This window comes from Oryza brachyantha, chromosome 3 (genome assembly GCF_000231095.2).
Source record: "Oryza brachyantha chromosome 3, ObraRS2, whole genome shotgun sequence".
NCBI lineage: Eukaryota > Viridiplantae > Streptophyta > Magnoliopsida > Poales > Poaceae > Oryza > Oryza brachyantha.
This window is the reverse complement of record NC_023165.2, coordinates 3,841,816-3,856,881: the sequence shown is the minus strand read 5'-3', so window position 1 is coordinate 3,856,881 and position 15,066 is coordinate 3,841,816. Positions and strand designations below refer to the sequence as shown.

Sequence of the window (15,066 nt, the reverse complement as noted above, 5' to 3'; positions counted from 1 at the left end):
ATCATAATTTATGTTGTTTCTTTCTTTAATTTTTTCATGGACTACCATGGGTAGTTAAACCCATGAGGTCTGAATCATTTATATTACTGTCTATATAGTTATATAGTCATAGTTATAACATATAGTAATTTTATAGTTCTTGAAAAGATATCAGGAGGTACCTCTTGATACCTAGATACTAGGAGGTACCAAATTTTACACTGAAATTTGGTACCTCTCACTCTCTCAGTATCTACTCAAGGATTATAAAATTGCTCTATAGCATATAGTTTAATCCCACGTGTCAACTGACACCACTGTAGAGGCAGTACAAATCCTGAAATCCATATGCAACCCTGGAGTGTGTGTTTTTATGTACTCTTTCTTTCGTACAAAAACCCAGTGCTATCCATTGCACGCATGCCACAAGTGGAGTCCCTGCTGCCACTGCCTAGTCGTAGCATGTAACAAGTGGAATAGTCCATCTACACTGTAGCGCGCTCGCGCTCGCTCCGGGACGATTTCTCAAGTTATCTTCAGAACAAAACAATTAACCTGTCTGCTGATCGATTACTTAATTGTTATACGTGTGTACTTCTCGTCGCCTTCCTTTTTGTTGACTCACCTACTCTTTAACTATCTCTCCAACATCTTTTCCCAAGCATCTATATAAACCCTAGAGTGGCCATGTCATGCAGCACCCAAAGCAGATTAAGCTAATTAACTACTCAGCATCCGAGTGGTGGTAGCATTCATTCATACACTCTAATCCAAAGTTCCAAGCTTGCAGTAATTAAGCTGCACTTATTAAGCACTGGTTCGTTTGATCATGGCTACCACTTCTGCTGCTGCTGCTGTTAGTGCCGGCACTGCAGCCATGCAAGAAACCAAGGCGATGCCCAGCGGCTCGCCGCCCAGTGGGAGCGCGTCGCCGGCGAGGTACCGGCCGTCGTGGCTGGTCATATTCAGCGCCTGCCTCGTCCTCCTCGGCGCCGGCGGGCCGCTCCTCCTCCGGGTTTACTTCGTGCACGGCGGGAGCCGCCTCTGGCTGTCCGCCATGCTCCAGATCTCCGGATGGCCGCTCTTGCTCCCGCCGCTCTGCGTGTCGCTCTACCGCAGCCGCAGGCATGGGATCCTCAACCTCCTCCTCCCGCGGCGGCTCGTCGCCGCTGCCGCCGTGCTTGGTGGGTTCTACGCCGTGTCGTGCTTCGTGTACGGGCTGGGTTCGCAGGCGCTGCCGCTGTCCACGTCGTCCCTGCTGCTGGCGACGCAGCTCGCCTTCACCGCCGTGTTCGCGTTCCTGTTCGTGGGGCTCCGCTTCACCCCATTCTCGGCCAACGCCGTCGTGCTGCTCACCATCGGCCCGGCGGTGCTTGGAGTCGGGCCGTCGTCCGGGAAGCCGGCGGGCCAGTCCTCCAAGGCGTACTGGACGGGGTTCTGCGAGGCCATCGCCGCGGCGGCGCTCGCCGGGCTGGTGCTTCCCCTCGTCGAGGTCGCCATGGCTAAATACGGCCGTCGCACGGGCCCCGCCGCGAGGGTGCCCCCGCCCTACGCCACCGTGATGCAGATGCAGGCGGTGATGGGCGCCGCCGGCACGGTGGTGTGCCTGCTCGGCATGGCCATCAAGGGCGACTTCCAGGCGGTGCCGCAGGAGGCGGCGGCGTTCGGGCTCGGCACGACCAAGTACTACCTCGTCCTCGTGTGGGACGCCGTGTCGTGGCAGCTGCTCAACCTGGGGATCATGGGGCTCATCACTTGCGCGTCGTCGCTCCTCGCCGGCATCATGATCGCCGTGCTCCTGCCCCTCTCGCAGGTCCTCGCCGTCATCTTCCTCCACGAGAAGTTCGACGGCACCAAGGGCATCGCGCTCGTGCTCTCCCTCTGGGGATTCGCCTCCTACCTCTACGGCGAGAAGGCGCAGAAGAAGCTGGAGGCTCAGAGGATGATGGCTGAGCAGGAGGTGGCGCTGGCACAGAAGACTGCTGACGTGGAGTCGCCGGCTCATTGATTTACAGTGATGGATTACACGTGTCCGCTTGGGTGGATATAGTACATATTTACAGGTGCAGTAAGCATGTTTCTCTCCTTTTCTTTTACCCTTTTTTAAGAAAGAGTGTAGTGTTACAGTGACATGCATAAATTTTGTACGAGATTGTTTTAAACTCTGTATGACATTGCTTCATTATATGGTAGCACAGAAAAAACAAGCAAGTGCTGCAATTGTATGATTGTATCAACAAAGAGGCTAGTATATACATACACAAGTTCCTCACTTCATCGGTTCTTGTCCACGTTGGCATTATACATCTTCACACTACTATATATACAAGACATGTGGGAAAATTGTAACCAAAGGACATACTGAGCCGCCATTAATTGAACGGTCATTGGACAGTAGGACGCTAGAGATAGACTCCGGGTTAATTCGTGGGTAATCGATGACCAGCTTTAGTTGTTAAATTAGAATAGACATACGTTTATTTAATTAAATTATAGTTAATTAATTATTACCCACGGATCAATCACGTCATGACTCGGTTTCATCCTAACAGCAAGTACAGTAGGAGCATGTGCTAATGTGGGCGCCTTCAGGGAAAAGAGGCACAGAAGAGAAGCACAAGCGTGCAAGAAACGACAAGCATAAAATAGTTTGCACAGTTACTCTAGTAGACCTATAAAACTATAAAAAATAACCTCTCCACTCCATGCATGCTGGGGATGCATCTTGGCCCGCGGCGATGGTCGCCGGCGTCTTGCGCCGCAGCCGTGGTGGCCGACAGGCCGCCATCCGGTCCAACGGCCCAACCGTAAGGATTTCCGGGAGCAATTGGCGTGGGCCCACATGACAGAGACTGCTCCGGCAGTGGATGACTAGTTGGAGCACCAAGGGGATCGCTCAATGGATGTCGCATGCAGCACCAAGTTATCGGAATCTAGTGCACGATCGTCAGTCGGCTTAGAGCAAGTAAAATAGCAAGCTATAAGCTCGCTAAATACTAATGTGAAAAAAAACAGGAGGAGAAAAAGGAGAGGCTGATTATAAGCTTATAGCCAGCTTAGGCATAAGAACCAATACACTCTATGAAAGAGACATGTGGGTCTTGTATTAAAGATGAAGAGCTAACCACTATATGAATAGGCTATAAAAAGACTATAACAAGTCTTATAGCCAGCTTGTTGACTATATTATTAACCTTGCTCTTAGGACGTTGCCTGCACTCAAAGCCACCAATAATCTGACCAGGTTTATCGATATCGAATTCCAAGGAAGTTATCTCACCGAGCAATTCCAGGCAAGGATTGTAAGTTTCGTGGACATGATTATCTAAGTGACATGTCATTTAAAAATATTTGAAACTAGGATAAAACGCTTCTCTATGTATAGTTTCATCTATTATTGTTTCCTAGGTTACATGACCTGCAAGACAGAAGCTGTCTAGATAACTGTGCATCTCTCATTTTATCTCTCTTCATTAATACGTTGTCACATCATTAAAAATATTGACATGACACATAAACTCTCACTGAGACTAGCCTAAGTTTGGAAGACAATAATGAACACAAAACACCAAATATGGGCCCAAACATCGTAATGTTCAGAAATCGTGTCAACCAAGATTAGGACAACACCAGTATTTAATATATTCACAATGTCATGGAACATGGAATTCTAGTACAAGATGGGACTTTTATCATCAACTACTATCAACAAACTCTGCCATAGTACTGTAACATGAACCCCAAAACAACAGTTTCTGCCAACAGGCACTGCCGCAGGTACCAACTACGTCAGTTTCCATTTGTCCTCTTCTCGACACCATCAGGTTTTGGCACTTCATCTCCTAGAGAACTTGGACACGAGGTACACTAGAAAGAAACAGGCAAGAGCGAAAAGGATTACATGAACAAGATGATTTGAACCATTCTGTATGATTTTCTTGTTTATTCTCCTCATGTTGTTCTTGACCCCTGCCTGCGCCTTCGTCAGTGTCATTTGCTGCAAATGAGCGCAATATGCACATTAGAGACAATGCACAAGCATATATTTCAAGTTTTCAAAACAAAACATTAACAAAAACCAGTGTAGCAACTTATTGCAGGTTCTAGTCTAAATGTGTTCTTGACAAACAGCGAAAGGAATATGCTAGATAGGTCATTTTGGATTGTCTAGGACATTCTATAAAGTAACGGCTCATTTCAGTGGACCTTAATCTCGGTCCACCAAATTCCTGGCCCATACATGTGCTAACATGGGAACATTTCATTTATATGTGGATTAGTTCCTTTTTTTTTCCCAAACATCATTACCGATCAAACAAGATGATAGCGGAGAGAAGATCAAAATGTGTTTCCAATTAGGCACGAAAATCCTGCTAAGCCTGAATGACAGTTATACTGTACTTCTAGAGTTCTTGTACATAAGTTTCAGATTTTAAAACGAGTATACATAAAAATCCAGATAATCAGTTGAGATGAAATGTACTATGCTAGCACGAGTGCTTTGTTTCCAAAAACTACTCTTTTATGAAATTTTAACCTGGTGCCGCCACAGATTAGACTAGACATGATGCTGCTAGTCAGTATACTAACATGTCAGGCCCAAATAATTTCATGGTCACTTTTGGACATGCGTTAGTGCACAATGAAGCAACTACAGTGGGAATCATTAAACATGGGACTTTGGATGATTTGCCATCCTCCCGGAAGGCGCATTCCCAAATGCCACTTTCTTTGTGAACTTTAACTATTTGCCACCGATCTCATAGGTTTTGTTGATTCAATGCTACTTTTGCCTAGTTTTGTAAGATTATAGCTATACAAGATCGTTTATCTCAATAATAATTATTTTTTCATTATTAATTTGAATTTTAAATTTTCTAAATTATGTTTTTACATGGAACTCATTTACCTATATTCTAAATTATACTTATTCATAAAGTCTTTTCTACATAATATTTAATTTATAATTTAAATTCTAGATACTTCTAAATTGTATTTATATATTGACCTTTTCTCTTAATTTACACATGGACCCTTTTTTATTTTTAAATCTTAAATTGTATTTCTAATCTGATTCACTGAAATTTTAGTTGTTTACAAATTGTATTTATAGATGGACTCTTTCCTCGATATCAATTTTAATATCAATGGTTTTATTTGTAATAATTTTCAATATATAAATACAATTTAGAAGTATCTGGAATTTGAATTATAAATTAAATATTTCGTATAAAAGAGTTTATGAACAAGTACAATTTAGAATATAGGTAAATGGTTTCCATGTAAAAATATAATTATAAAATTTTAAATTCAAATTAACAATTAGAAAATAATTATTATTAAGATAAGAGATCATATATAGATATAATCCTACAAAACTAGACAAAGGTGGCACTGAATCAACAAAACCTATAGGACAAGTGGCAAATAGTTAAAGTTCACGAAGAAAGTGGCATTTGGGAATGCGCCATCCGGGAGGATGGCAAATCATCCAAAGACCCATTAAACATAACCAGTCAAGTATAATAGACTGAGTACGTGTTATAGATAAAGGATAACCAGAGTGTGTTTGAAGAAACATTAAATTAGAACTCTTTTGATCAGTTATAATCTATATCTATATATACTACAAAATATCCATATGAGGTACAGTAGATTCTTGGATTTTCTCATTCAACATATATGCCAATAACTCAATCTAAATGTTAAAAGGTCATCAACCAGCCTTTCGAGCTTTATTCACGATATGGTCCAAATTCCCAAACTATTTGGCTGATTAGTTACTTACCAGCTGAGAGATGAAATCATTTTGGTACTTGGCCTCTGTTTCGATCTCTTGGGCAACCTGCAGTACCAAAATCGGTGGCGTGTTTAGAATCAATTCAAAGAAGATGAAAAAGATTACAAACATCAGTGGATCATGATTCAATTGGTTCCACATAGAATCGCAAATTTCACAACAATTTTAGCTTGTCACACCGTTTTCACTTAATGATTAAAATTTTACAACCTTCCACAGCTGAGTTTGCTCATACAGATATTAATTCAAGCACTTACTCCTCTTAGTTTACGGACTTGTCTATGAAGTCCGAGAATATGATCATCCAAATCAGCAGTAATCGGGTCGATCTGAAGCGAAACCTCGCTGGAGCTTGATGATGCACCTGGCCTAGCCGTCAGCCCTTCCCTGCAGAAAGGAACATTAGGATTTCGGCTAGATGAACAAATTTCATGATGAAGAAAAGCTTGGACCCTAAAAAATGGCCTACAGGGTGGAACTCCAATAGGTGAAAAGATAATATGCACACACGATTCAATGATTAATAAGAAATTCAGAACAACACCGCGAACTATGTACTTGTACCTAGTAAAACCAATACTGGTACCATAGGAAAAGCAGCGCACGAACACAAATAGGGGAAACTGTCAAGGTGTTCGTCGCCCAGCCACCACAGGTCGAAAGAATCAAGCGTCCAAGAATCACCAGGCGAATCTATTCCCGCAATAAACAAAATTGGCTAACTACCCGCAAGGATCTGATGGCAGAGCGTCTACGCTACAAATTAAATCATTAGGACGGGGAAACCAAAGGGGAAAAAAAGGGGAGGGCGAACCTTGAACCGTAGGCGCCGCTCGCCATCGCGAGAACAGAGAGAGGCGGCAGCGAAAGATCGAGCCTCAGTAGATGGAGAGATCAAGAAGAGAGGCGGCTTCCTCCGGCCTGTTCGATCCTCCTTCTCAAGATCTCCCGGTGGCGGCGGCTTGGGATCGGAGCGGAGAGGACGAGGGAGGGGAAGGGAAACGGGGGAGAGGAGGGGATCTGTGGCTCGCGTCATCGACATCGCGTGCGGTCGTTATGATGCCCGAGCCGACGACGTGGCAGATCGGACGGCCCACGGTTCACGGATGACGTCGCCGGGCGGAAACGCGTTTCGCAAGAAGAGGATGTGCCAGCGTGTGCAGCGGAAGCATCTGCTATGCTTTATTTTGTCAGGTTAATCGGGTTAATCATGCTTCCGTTCTCCCAACCAGATAAGTTAATCCTCTATTGTAGTATAAAAAATGAATGGTTAAGATTTGATTTAGATTTTTTAGGTTATTTTCATCTTTTTTACATATTATCTTTTAAACCGCAAATAATATATTTATAGAAGTTTCGCCCATAATTTATTTTATATTTGCTTTATTCATATTTCGACGGTTCATCAAGATCTTCCAATCAGAACTGCGCAGTTGCATACAATCATAGTTGCATTGCATACAAAGAATATGTGTTTTTTATGATGGTAGGCCCTAAATAAAAAATAATTTATAAATAAATATTGTATATATTCTTAATGATGCAAACATAAATGCTGAAAAAATAAAGTGATTAAAAAACTCCAAACTAACTCTAAATTTAAGATTAAAAATTAAAATTTTTACGCATAAATATTTGGAGCAAAAATGAGGACACAGTTTTCCATAAGGCACTTTAATGTTGGTCTATTATTGCCTCGACAAGACAAGTGTCTGTAAGAGGATGGTCAGATAAAACTATTTACTCCACCTATGTCACAGTGACTTTATTCAGCTCATCAAATATGTGCTAAGAGCAATCCTAATACGAGATATTTACTATGATTTCTATACATTGCTCCATCACAAAGAAACTAGTACTGTATATCACTTTTACTGTATAAATACTGCTAATTTATATCTTTTAGGTGTTGTGTACAGACTAAGGCATGGTTTTCATTCTCTTTCTACGGTAACTCGTTTACTGCATCATCTTTTATATATGCGACATCTCATTTAACTCTATAGACATAACCCTAATCATTGCATTGTGAATGTTTTCAAACTCCAATAGTATACGTCTTCTGCCTTTCTGCTTTTTCAAATTTCAATGTATTATTTTTTTAAAATAAAGTCTTTATGAGATAAATAATAATGGTGAAAATGAAGTCTATGTGGAAAGAAGAAAGTACTTTCAATGTTTAATGCGGCGTCTTATTTAAAAAAGTTATGATAATATTTTTATTTTTATTAGATGATAAATCATAAATAGTATTTTACATGTGACTAGTTTTTTTTTTCAATTTATTGAATTTTTTTTAAATAAGACAGATAATCAAATGTTGGACACACATGGGTAAAAGATTGTCTTATTTTGGGACAGAGGAAGTAGGTGTCACTTTCTCATCAACACTTAAGTTGGTTCTTCATGCGAATTTCTTTGTCAGTCCGAGACTAACACTGAACGTCAGAACAGACGCTCGATTGATATTGCAGCAAGTCAAACAAAATCCAGTCACAGACAACAATGGAGAGTAACTATCTCAAGACCATAATGTCACAGATCAAAAACCGTTTCAAGTCGGTACAATTGCAACAGATGCCAACATCTACCCGACCAAATACAGCAACTGCCGATTTGATCAAACACAGAGTATATCACAACTGTAATGAATTGGGCATGCTATTCCCAACATATGGACACCACTAAGCTCGTAGATTCTGAGCCTCCTGAAGTGCTTCCTGCAGATTCTTTACGGCGCTGTCGTAGTACACGAAGCCCATGAACCAGAACTCGTGATTGTCAACAGAAACCACCTGGATGTATTTCTCAGATGCATTTGTTCTGCTTGTTGAAGGATTAACTGACCTCAGTTGGGTGTGGGGAATAACAACCTGTTGTTCAGACACAGAGCAATTATAAGTTAAACAATCTTGTAAAATGAATCGTGCATTTGGTGAAATAACAGCGCTGGTACCAGAAGTGAAGAGAAAGACAAATGTAACTAATTCCATAAGATTAACAAATTAACTACATTGCTCTATATGTATTATATCACGGTAAGATATATTGTTTCAGGTAGAAACTTGTTAAGACATCATCACCAGCGGTTGTATTGTGGAAGACTTAAAAATTCATATGCTAAAGCACAATCTCATGTACACCGAAAAACATATGGAGCTAATCAATACCTTGTAGTAGCTCCACTCATCTTTATCTCCAACCTTGTAAGCAAGTGGATTGTCGCTACAGAATGCCAACTTCTTATTGGACAGGTATAGCACACCCATGACAGGACCGGCAGAGGTTGACAGATAACATGCATATGGTTTCTTCAGTTTTTCATCAGGGAGGACATCAAAAGTTTGATGGAAGATTTTATCATATCCACCTTCTGCTATGACTTTAGTGATCTGGGAGACCCTGCCCATTGCTGCGTCTGTAATGCTTGGTCCAGTTTTCACTGTTTCAAGACAAGATCACTGGTGTGATTAATTAATTATATGGTCTCACACTGCTCGAAGACAATTAAGAAAACTGGAGTGCAACCTAATATCGAGGAACCAACAGTAGAACAAACATGTCTACAGAGCAAGCGAATACAGCACCAAATTAATGGAACCAGAAAATAAGGGAAAGATAACATGCCACAGTGAGACAATTATCTGGATTTTCAGCACTATAAAAAAGTACACAAATTTAAAAATGTACTTTATCTCCTTTGTATTGTAAAATTTGAGGAAAAAAAAAGCATGGTTTACATAAACCATAGCAATTATGCAAGAGCAATTCACAGCAATAGATCATTGATTCATTATGACTAATAGAATACACCCATCGTTTCCCTACTCTCATCAACACCAACCCCACATCAATCCAATCACAAAGGCTTAAACGGCAACAACAGCGCCCACAATCCATAACTGGTAGTTCCATGCTCTCTAATTCGAAGTTTCAAATAGCCAGAAGGAGTGAATATACAAGAAGCTGACAGACAGTGAAGATTAATTCAGCACTAATATAATTCACAGATATCAACAGATAGCAGAAATTCCCAACCAAGCACTACTGTAATCGACAGAAATCCCCAATCAAGCAGTACCGTAACTCAAAATTCTCACCACACCACCTTGGGTCGGTCGAGCCCATCAATATGAATTATCATCAAATTCCATCAGCGCTAACCACCGAAACAACCCCATCTAGCTTAATTACATGCTAGCATAACTCAATAACGTAGAGTAACATCCAGAAACACCAAGCATTGGTAAATTGATGCAGCACACAACCGAAGAACTTCAAAATTGAAGCTTACAGTGTTGCCAGAAGTTGCCGGTGAGGGTCTCCGTCTTGCGGGCTGCCTCGCCAAACCTCTTCCCCATCTTCCCCAGCACATCCTTCACCGTATCCATTGTATCTGCAGAAGGGGGGAAATTTCCAAAACTATAAGAAACCGCGAACCAATCCTGGAATCAGTAGCAACGGAGCGCAGATTTGGCTGGCTGTAGTAACTCACTCTTCGAGGCGGGCGCGACGCCACCGGCGGGGGAGGAGACGTAGGGGTTGCCTGAGAAGGCCGGCGCGGAGGCGGCGGCGGCGGCGTGGTAAGGCGGAGGGGGAGGCGGGGCCACGTCCTCCGGCGATAGCCTCGGGTAGTGGGCGTAGTCGGACGCTGCAGCGGCGGCCGGCGCCGCGGCATGGTCTCCTCCGGCGGAGACGGCAGCTGTCGGCGGCGGGTTCATGTCTCCGGCGGGGATGTAGGCCAACTGGTCAGACGGTATAAACTGGTCAGGTGGCTGCCTTTTTTTCTCTTTTTTTTTCTTTTCGAGGATTTCGTGGCTGTCTGGCCGAAGCTGATGTGCTATATATATAAAAAACGAATTTCCCCTTCCTTCAGAAAAAAAAAAACTCAATACCACCCTTAAATAAAACACGACGACGTCGCCGCTAAGAATTTCGAGTCTTCGACGAACTACTCCAAAAAAAAAAAGCCTTAGCCACGAAGGTGCTTCCGCTACCGCTCTGATCCGGCGTGTACATTTCAAACGCGCATCCCGCACGTCGTGTAACGCCCCGAGGTCAGCGACGCGTTAATATCTACAGGCCCACATGTCTGTCCTTGTAGGTGTAGGTGGGGTGAGAGCTGAGATCCGGATCCATCCCAGCGCTCTGCTCCTCCCGTCAATCCCGCGGCTTCGTAGTACAGCAGCAACGTTCCACTTCACCCATGGATGTCAAAACTCACAAGGCCCAACGTCACGTGAGCCTACGCGCACCACCGCCCGCCTGCGCCCGCGCCGCGCAGTGCACCCCGTGCAGGTGAAGCCGCGGCGGGGTCACCGGCCTCGGCGCGTCGCACGCGAAACCGGGGCGGATGATCGCGGCGCGCGCTCCGCACCGTCCGGCCCGTGGAAGAAAAACGCACCGCGACGGTGGGCCGTCCGGCCGTCCGTCCGCGCGAGGCACGCAGCGCTGCCGCCGCCTCCGATTGATGGGCCGCCCGCCTCGCGTTCGTAGCGCACCGCGCGTATACTGCACGGCCCAGCTGCATGTATAGCCGAATGGTATCGTGTAGGATTTCATTTCAGTACTATTAGGATTGGATTTGGGGGGGGGGGGGGGGGGGAGCGACGCAGATACCGGATACCTGCCGTTGCACCTGAAAGCTGAAGTCGCGACCTGCCAGTACCGGGAAAGACCAGGGCCACCTTTGGACATGCACGAGGGGCATTTCCCAAAAAGTTGCCCACTAATTAGGTTTTTTTCTTTCTTTTCTTTTCTTTTATCTGGCTCCCACACCACGCCCCTCACGAACAACGACGGACCAGCGCTGCTTTATTATTAGCCTAACCGTGGATTAGCCTTGGGTCGATCCGTGGATATTTTAGAGTCGACTCTATTTTAACTAAATGAATTAAATTTTATTATAGTAAAACTTAGTTTATTTTATTGAGCTAGAGTTGGTTCTAAGTAATCCGCAGGTCGACCCATTAGATCTCTTTGTGGCCATTACTATTTGCTTCATGATCTCTTGTTCTGTTGCAAAAGGCACCGTGCTTTCTCTCGATGAGTTTTTATTCGTAGGAGTTGAGATGGTTTATGTTTGTACTTAAGAGTCATTTTAACGTACAGACATTTGATACAATCCTGGACGTTGAATATTACTTAAACTTTTCCAATGCAAGCACAAAATCAAATGCATCATTTTACCAATATACTCCCTCCGGTTCCATAACTTTTTATTGTTTTGGATAAATGTGTGGCTAAACTTTTAACAATTTGACTCTTGATAACTTTTAAAACAATTTAGTATGAAAAGACTATGACAACATGTACATATAAGTTAGAAAAAGTAATTTAATAAATATTTATTATATATATTAATGAAAATCATAGATAGATAGATTTAGAAAGTCATGCCACTGTTCAAAACGATAAAAATTATCAAACTAAAATGTGTAAGGGGGACTGGATAAAAAGGAATGGATGAACCCACGTAACTTCCCTTCCAACGCTCAATTATGCATGCAATAGGATGCCATAGATTGAACCTAGCATTAAAATGCATCTTGACACCATGAACCTTGAATCCTACTTAAACTATCGTATAAATAAAATTTACTATATAAAATTTTCGAAACTTTACATTATATTACCAATCAGAAACTGACATATTTGCTTTATATACTTGTATGGTATTGGCTGATAATATTTTTTTGACTGACATAAAATTTTATATTACATTTTGAATTTACAAATGTAGCATGTGTGAGATTAGTTCCCTAATAGAAAAAAATGATTCTAATGGCAGGTAGAAAGTGTCAATCTGTTTCCTAATTAACATAGGGTATTAAATGAGAGGGCTTCTTACCTCCTAGGAGGTAATAGAATTATCAAACTGTTAGATTGATGCCTAATAAACAGTCAAAAATAAATTTGGAGTATTCTAGTTTTATGATTCTTTTCCATGAATGCGGTTTCTAGACGAGGTATGAAATTCATTTTTTTAATTTTTATTTAAAAAATTATTCCGATATCCGATCAAGCGTCCAACGTAACACCTAAAAGTTTTCTTTTTGCGAATTAAACGGTGCCAGAAAACCGGATATATTACTTCTGATTTTGGTCTGAACAAAACAACAATCAGTCATGGAGCAGGATATGGGGTAATCTCTTTACAATCTTAAAAAGAAGCGGATACCTTAAAGAAGACTATTCTTAGGTTTTGTGCTTGGCCCCGGATATCAAATCAAACGTCATTGTAGCTTCTCTCCCCTGTGTGTCGAATAATGGACAGAGGCCTGAATGGGAGGAAGCTGAACCATATAGATAAGGCCTTACTCATACCTTTTTGCTTCTCCCTTATCTCCGTCTTCTTAGTTTTTACATACTTATGGGGGACATAATGGCTGTAAATATGTGAAAGAAATAGGTTTAAACACCCGTGGCTGACATGCAAAAAAAAGTAAATCACAGGATGAATGGAGGTTGCAATTTTGGAGTCACAAGAGCATATCATTATGCCTAGTTAGTTAGCACGAAGGATCTCTGAAGACAGTAGTAGATGGCTTGATTCCAGCTCTTGTAAACAAATAATAGAAAAGTACAGTGTTTGGTCAGCCCTACATAAATAACAATTAACATGGGACAGATCAAAATGTATTCCACCATGAAATAAAATAGTTTATCATCAGGAAGTACTCAGAAAATAATATGCCTTGATGAACAGAAGTTGATATGGAGTCACATGGCACAGTGCAAGCCAGTTTTTCTTTCCCTGTAAAGAATTATTTGCAGCAACTATCACACGAAGCAGAGAATTTATTGGACAAAATCAGGACTAGACAACTGTATTTTTTCTTTTGTAAAAGAAGATAAATCACTGGCAATATCGTGAGGCCTGGGTGCAGTAAGTGCTTGAGTGGACAATCCGAGTTGTGTCTTTATCATCATCATCTCTCTCTCTCTCTCTCTCTCTCTCTCTCTCTCTCTCTCTCTCTCTCTCTCTCGGAAACAAACTTTAGTACCATCTTTCATGAAAGAAATTGACTTTCCTACTTGTACAGATGGATCAATATCAGAAGCGAATATTGCATCATGTACTCGTCAAAAGACCCAGAAAGAAGAATACTTCGAATGCATGCATGCAGCCCTTGAAACAGGGTGAGAATTAGTGCTTATGATTTAGCATGTAGATAGCAATACAATGGATGAGAACTGATGAACAATGCAGTTATGTTGATGAACAGTTGTATGTAAGGTCCACAAAGTCCTTTCCTTTAAGGGTTTTTGAGTCGTAAATGATCAGTTCAACCGAAGAAAAGGAGAATCGATATGTGCAGGAAGTCCACTGAGAAAGTTGGCCACTTTTGCCTCTAGTTTTTATTTCTCCGTGCAGGTAAATGCAATATGTTATTGCCGGTCAAATAATAATGCATGGCTTTTGGCGTTAGGAGATGGACAGCTCATCTGCAAATCAGCAAAAAAAAAAAACGCAGTTACTCTGAAGTCGTAACAACACAATCAACGCCGGGCCTTTTTGAAATCTAATGCTTAATTTAAATTTAGCAAGGAGAGAGCGAGCAGCGCGTAAAGTAAAAACTGCACTAATCGTTAAAAAAATGTTTCAGAAGTAAACTAACCAAGCACCCACCCAAACGTGATGTGTCAAATTAAAGCATGATGTGATAACTGTTATCTGAATATTTCCTACTACCACGTCACGCTAATTGCAAAAGGGTCACCAAACACCAATCAGTTTAGTATTGTAAAAGTTATGTTTTTTTTTTCGTGGCTGTTGCCTCTTATCTCTCTGAAATAATGCTCGTTATGGAGTCTGGACAATATGCGAACAATTTGTGCCTGAATTTGCATGGCATCTGGAGTCTCAAGAACAGCAAGTCGCTAGACTGACAGAAAGGGAGGCCTTGATGAGAGAATCTGAGATGACTGCAAGCACCGAATGCTCATTCTGTACACTTCTCAAGTTTCTGGAGCATCAAAGTGAGCCCTCTGCATGCATGCCCGTTCAAAAAGGAAGAAAAAGAGAAGCTTGATTTGGATCTTAGAAAGTTGTTTAATTGATCAAGCACAGGAACACACAGCCAACCAGCTTCACACAATGGCAATGGTATGCATGGTTAACTCCAGTGCTGTCCTCATGTCCTGTACTCGGGTGCCTAGGGTTCTCTCCTCCAAGGTCTTATCATATAATCCAACCGGCCATTTTTGAATTCAACGTGCTGCACTGATCGATCAAATTTGGAGGGTTTAAAATCTGGGACAGTATGAGCTGTGTTTCTTGTTTT

The 15,066-nt window shown here is 42.0% G+C and overlaps 3 protein-coding genes across 3 annotated transcripts; 1 reads left to right on the top strand and 2 right to left on the bottom strand.

The window, feature by feature from the left end:
- The first annotated feature begins 697 nt into the window (after positions 1-697).
- Positions 698-2,227, top strand: LOC102709825 (purine permease 3-like). Its single transcript, XM_040522664.1, has one exon. It carries the CDS (start codon positions 809-811, stop codon positions 1,985-1,987), a length of 1,179 nt encoding a protein of 392 aa, XP_040378598.1. The 5' UTR covers positions 698-808; the 3' UTR covers positions 1,988-2,227.
- Positions 2,228-3,554: 1,327 nt separating this feature from the next.
- Positions 3,555-6,798, bottom strand: LOC102716763 (bet1-like protein At1g29060). Its single transcript, XM_006649464.2, has 4 exons — positions 6,594-6,798; positions 6,037-6,166; positions 5,768-5,824; positions 3,555-3,976 (listed from the first exon to the last, which is right to left on the bottom strand). The coding sequence occupies exons 1-4, from the start codon at positions 6,617-6,619 to the stop codon at positions 3,815-3,817; spliced, it is 375 nt and encodes a 124-aa protein (XP_006649527.1). The 5' UTR covers positions 6,620-6,798; the 3' UTR covers positions 3,555-3,814.
- Positions 6,799-8,220: 1,422 nt separating this feature from the next.
- On the bottom strand, positions 8,221-10,713 carry LOC102716483 (GEM-like protein 1). The gene is made up of 4 exons (XM_006649463.3): positions 10,275-10,713; positions 10,074-10,175; positions 8,950-9,221; positions 8,221-8,652 (listed from the first exon to the last, which is right to left on the bottom strand). Exons 1-4 carry the CDS (start codon positions 10,498-10,500, stop codon positions 8,464-8,466), a joined length of 789 nt encoding a protein of 262 aa, XP_006649526.1. The 5' UTR covers positions 10,501-10,713; the 3' UTR covers positions 8,221-8,463.
- Positions 10,714-15,066: the final 4,353 nt, after the last annotated feature.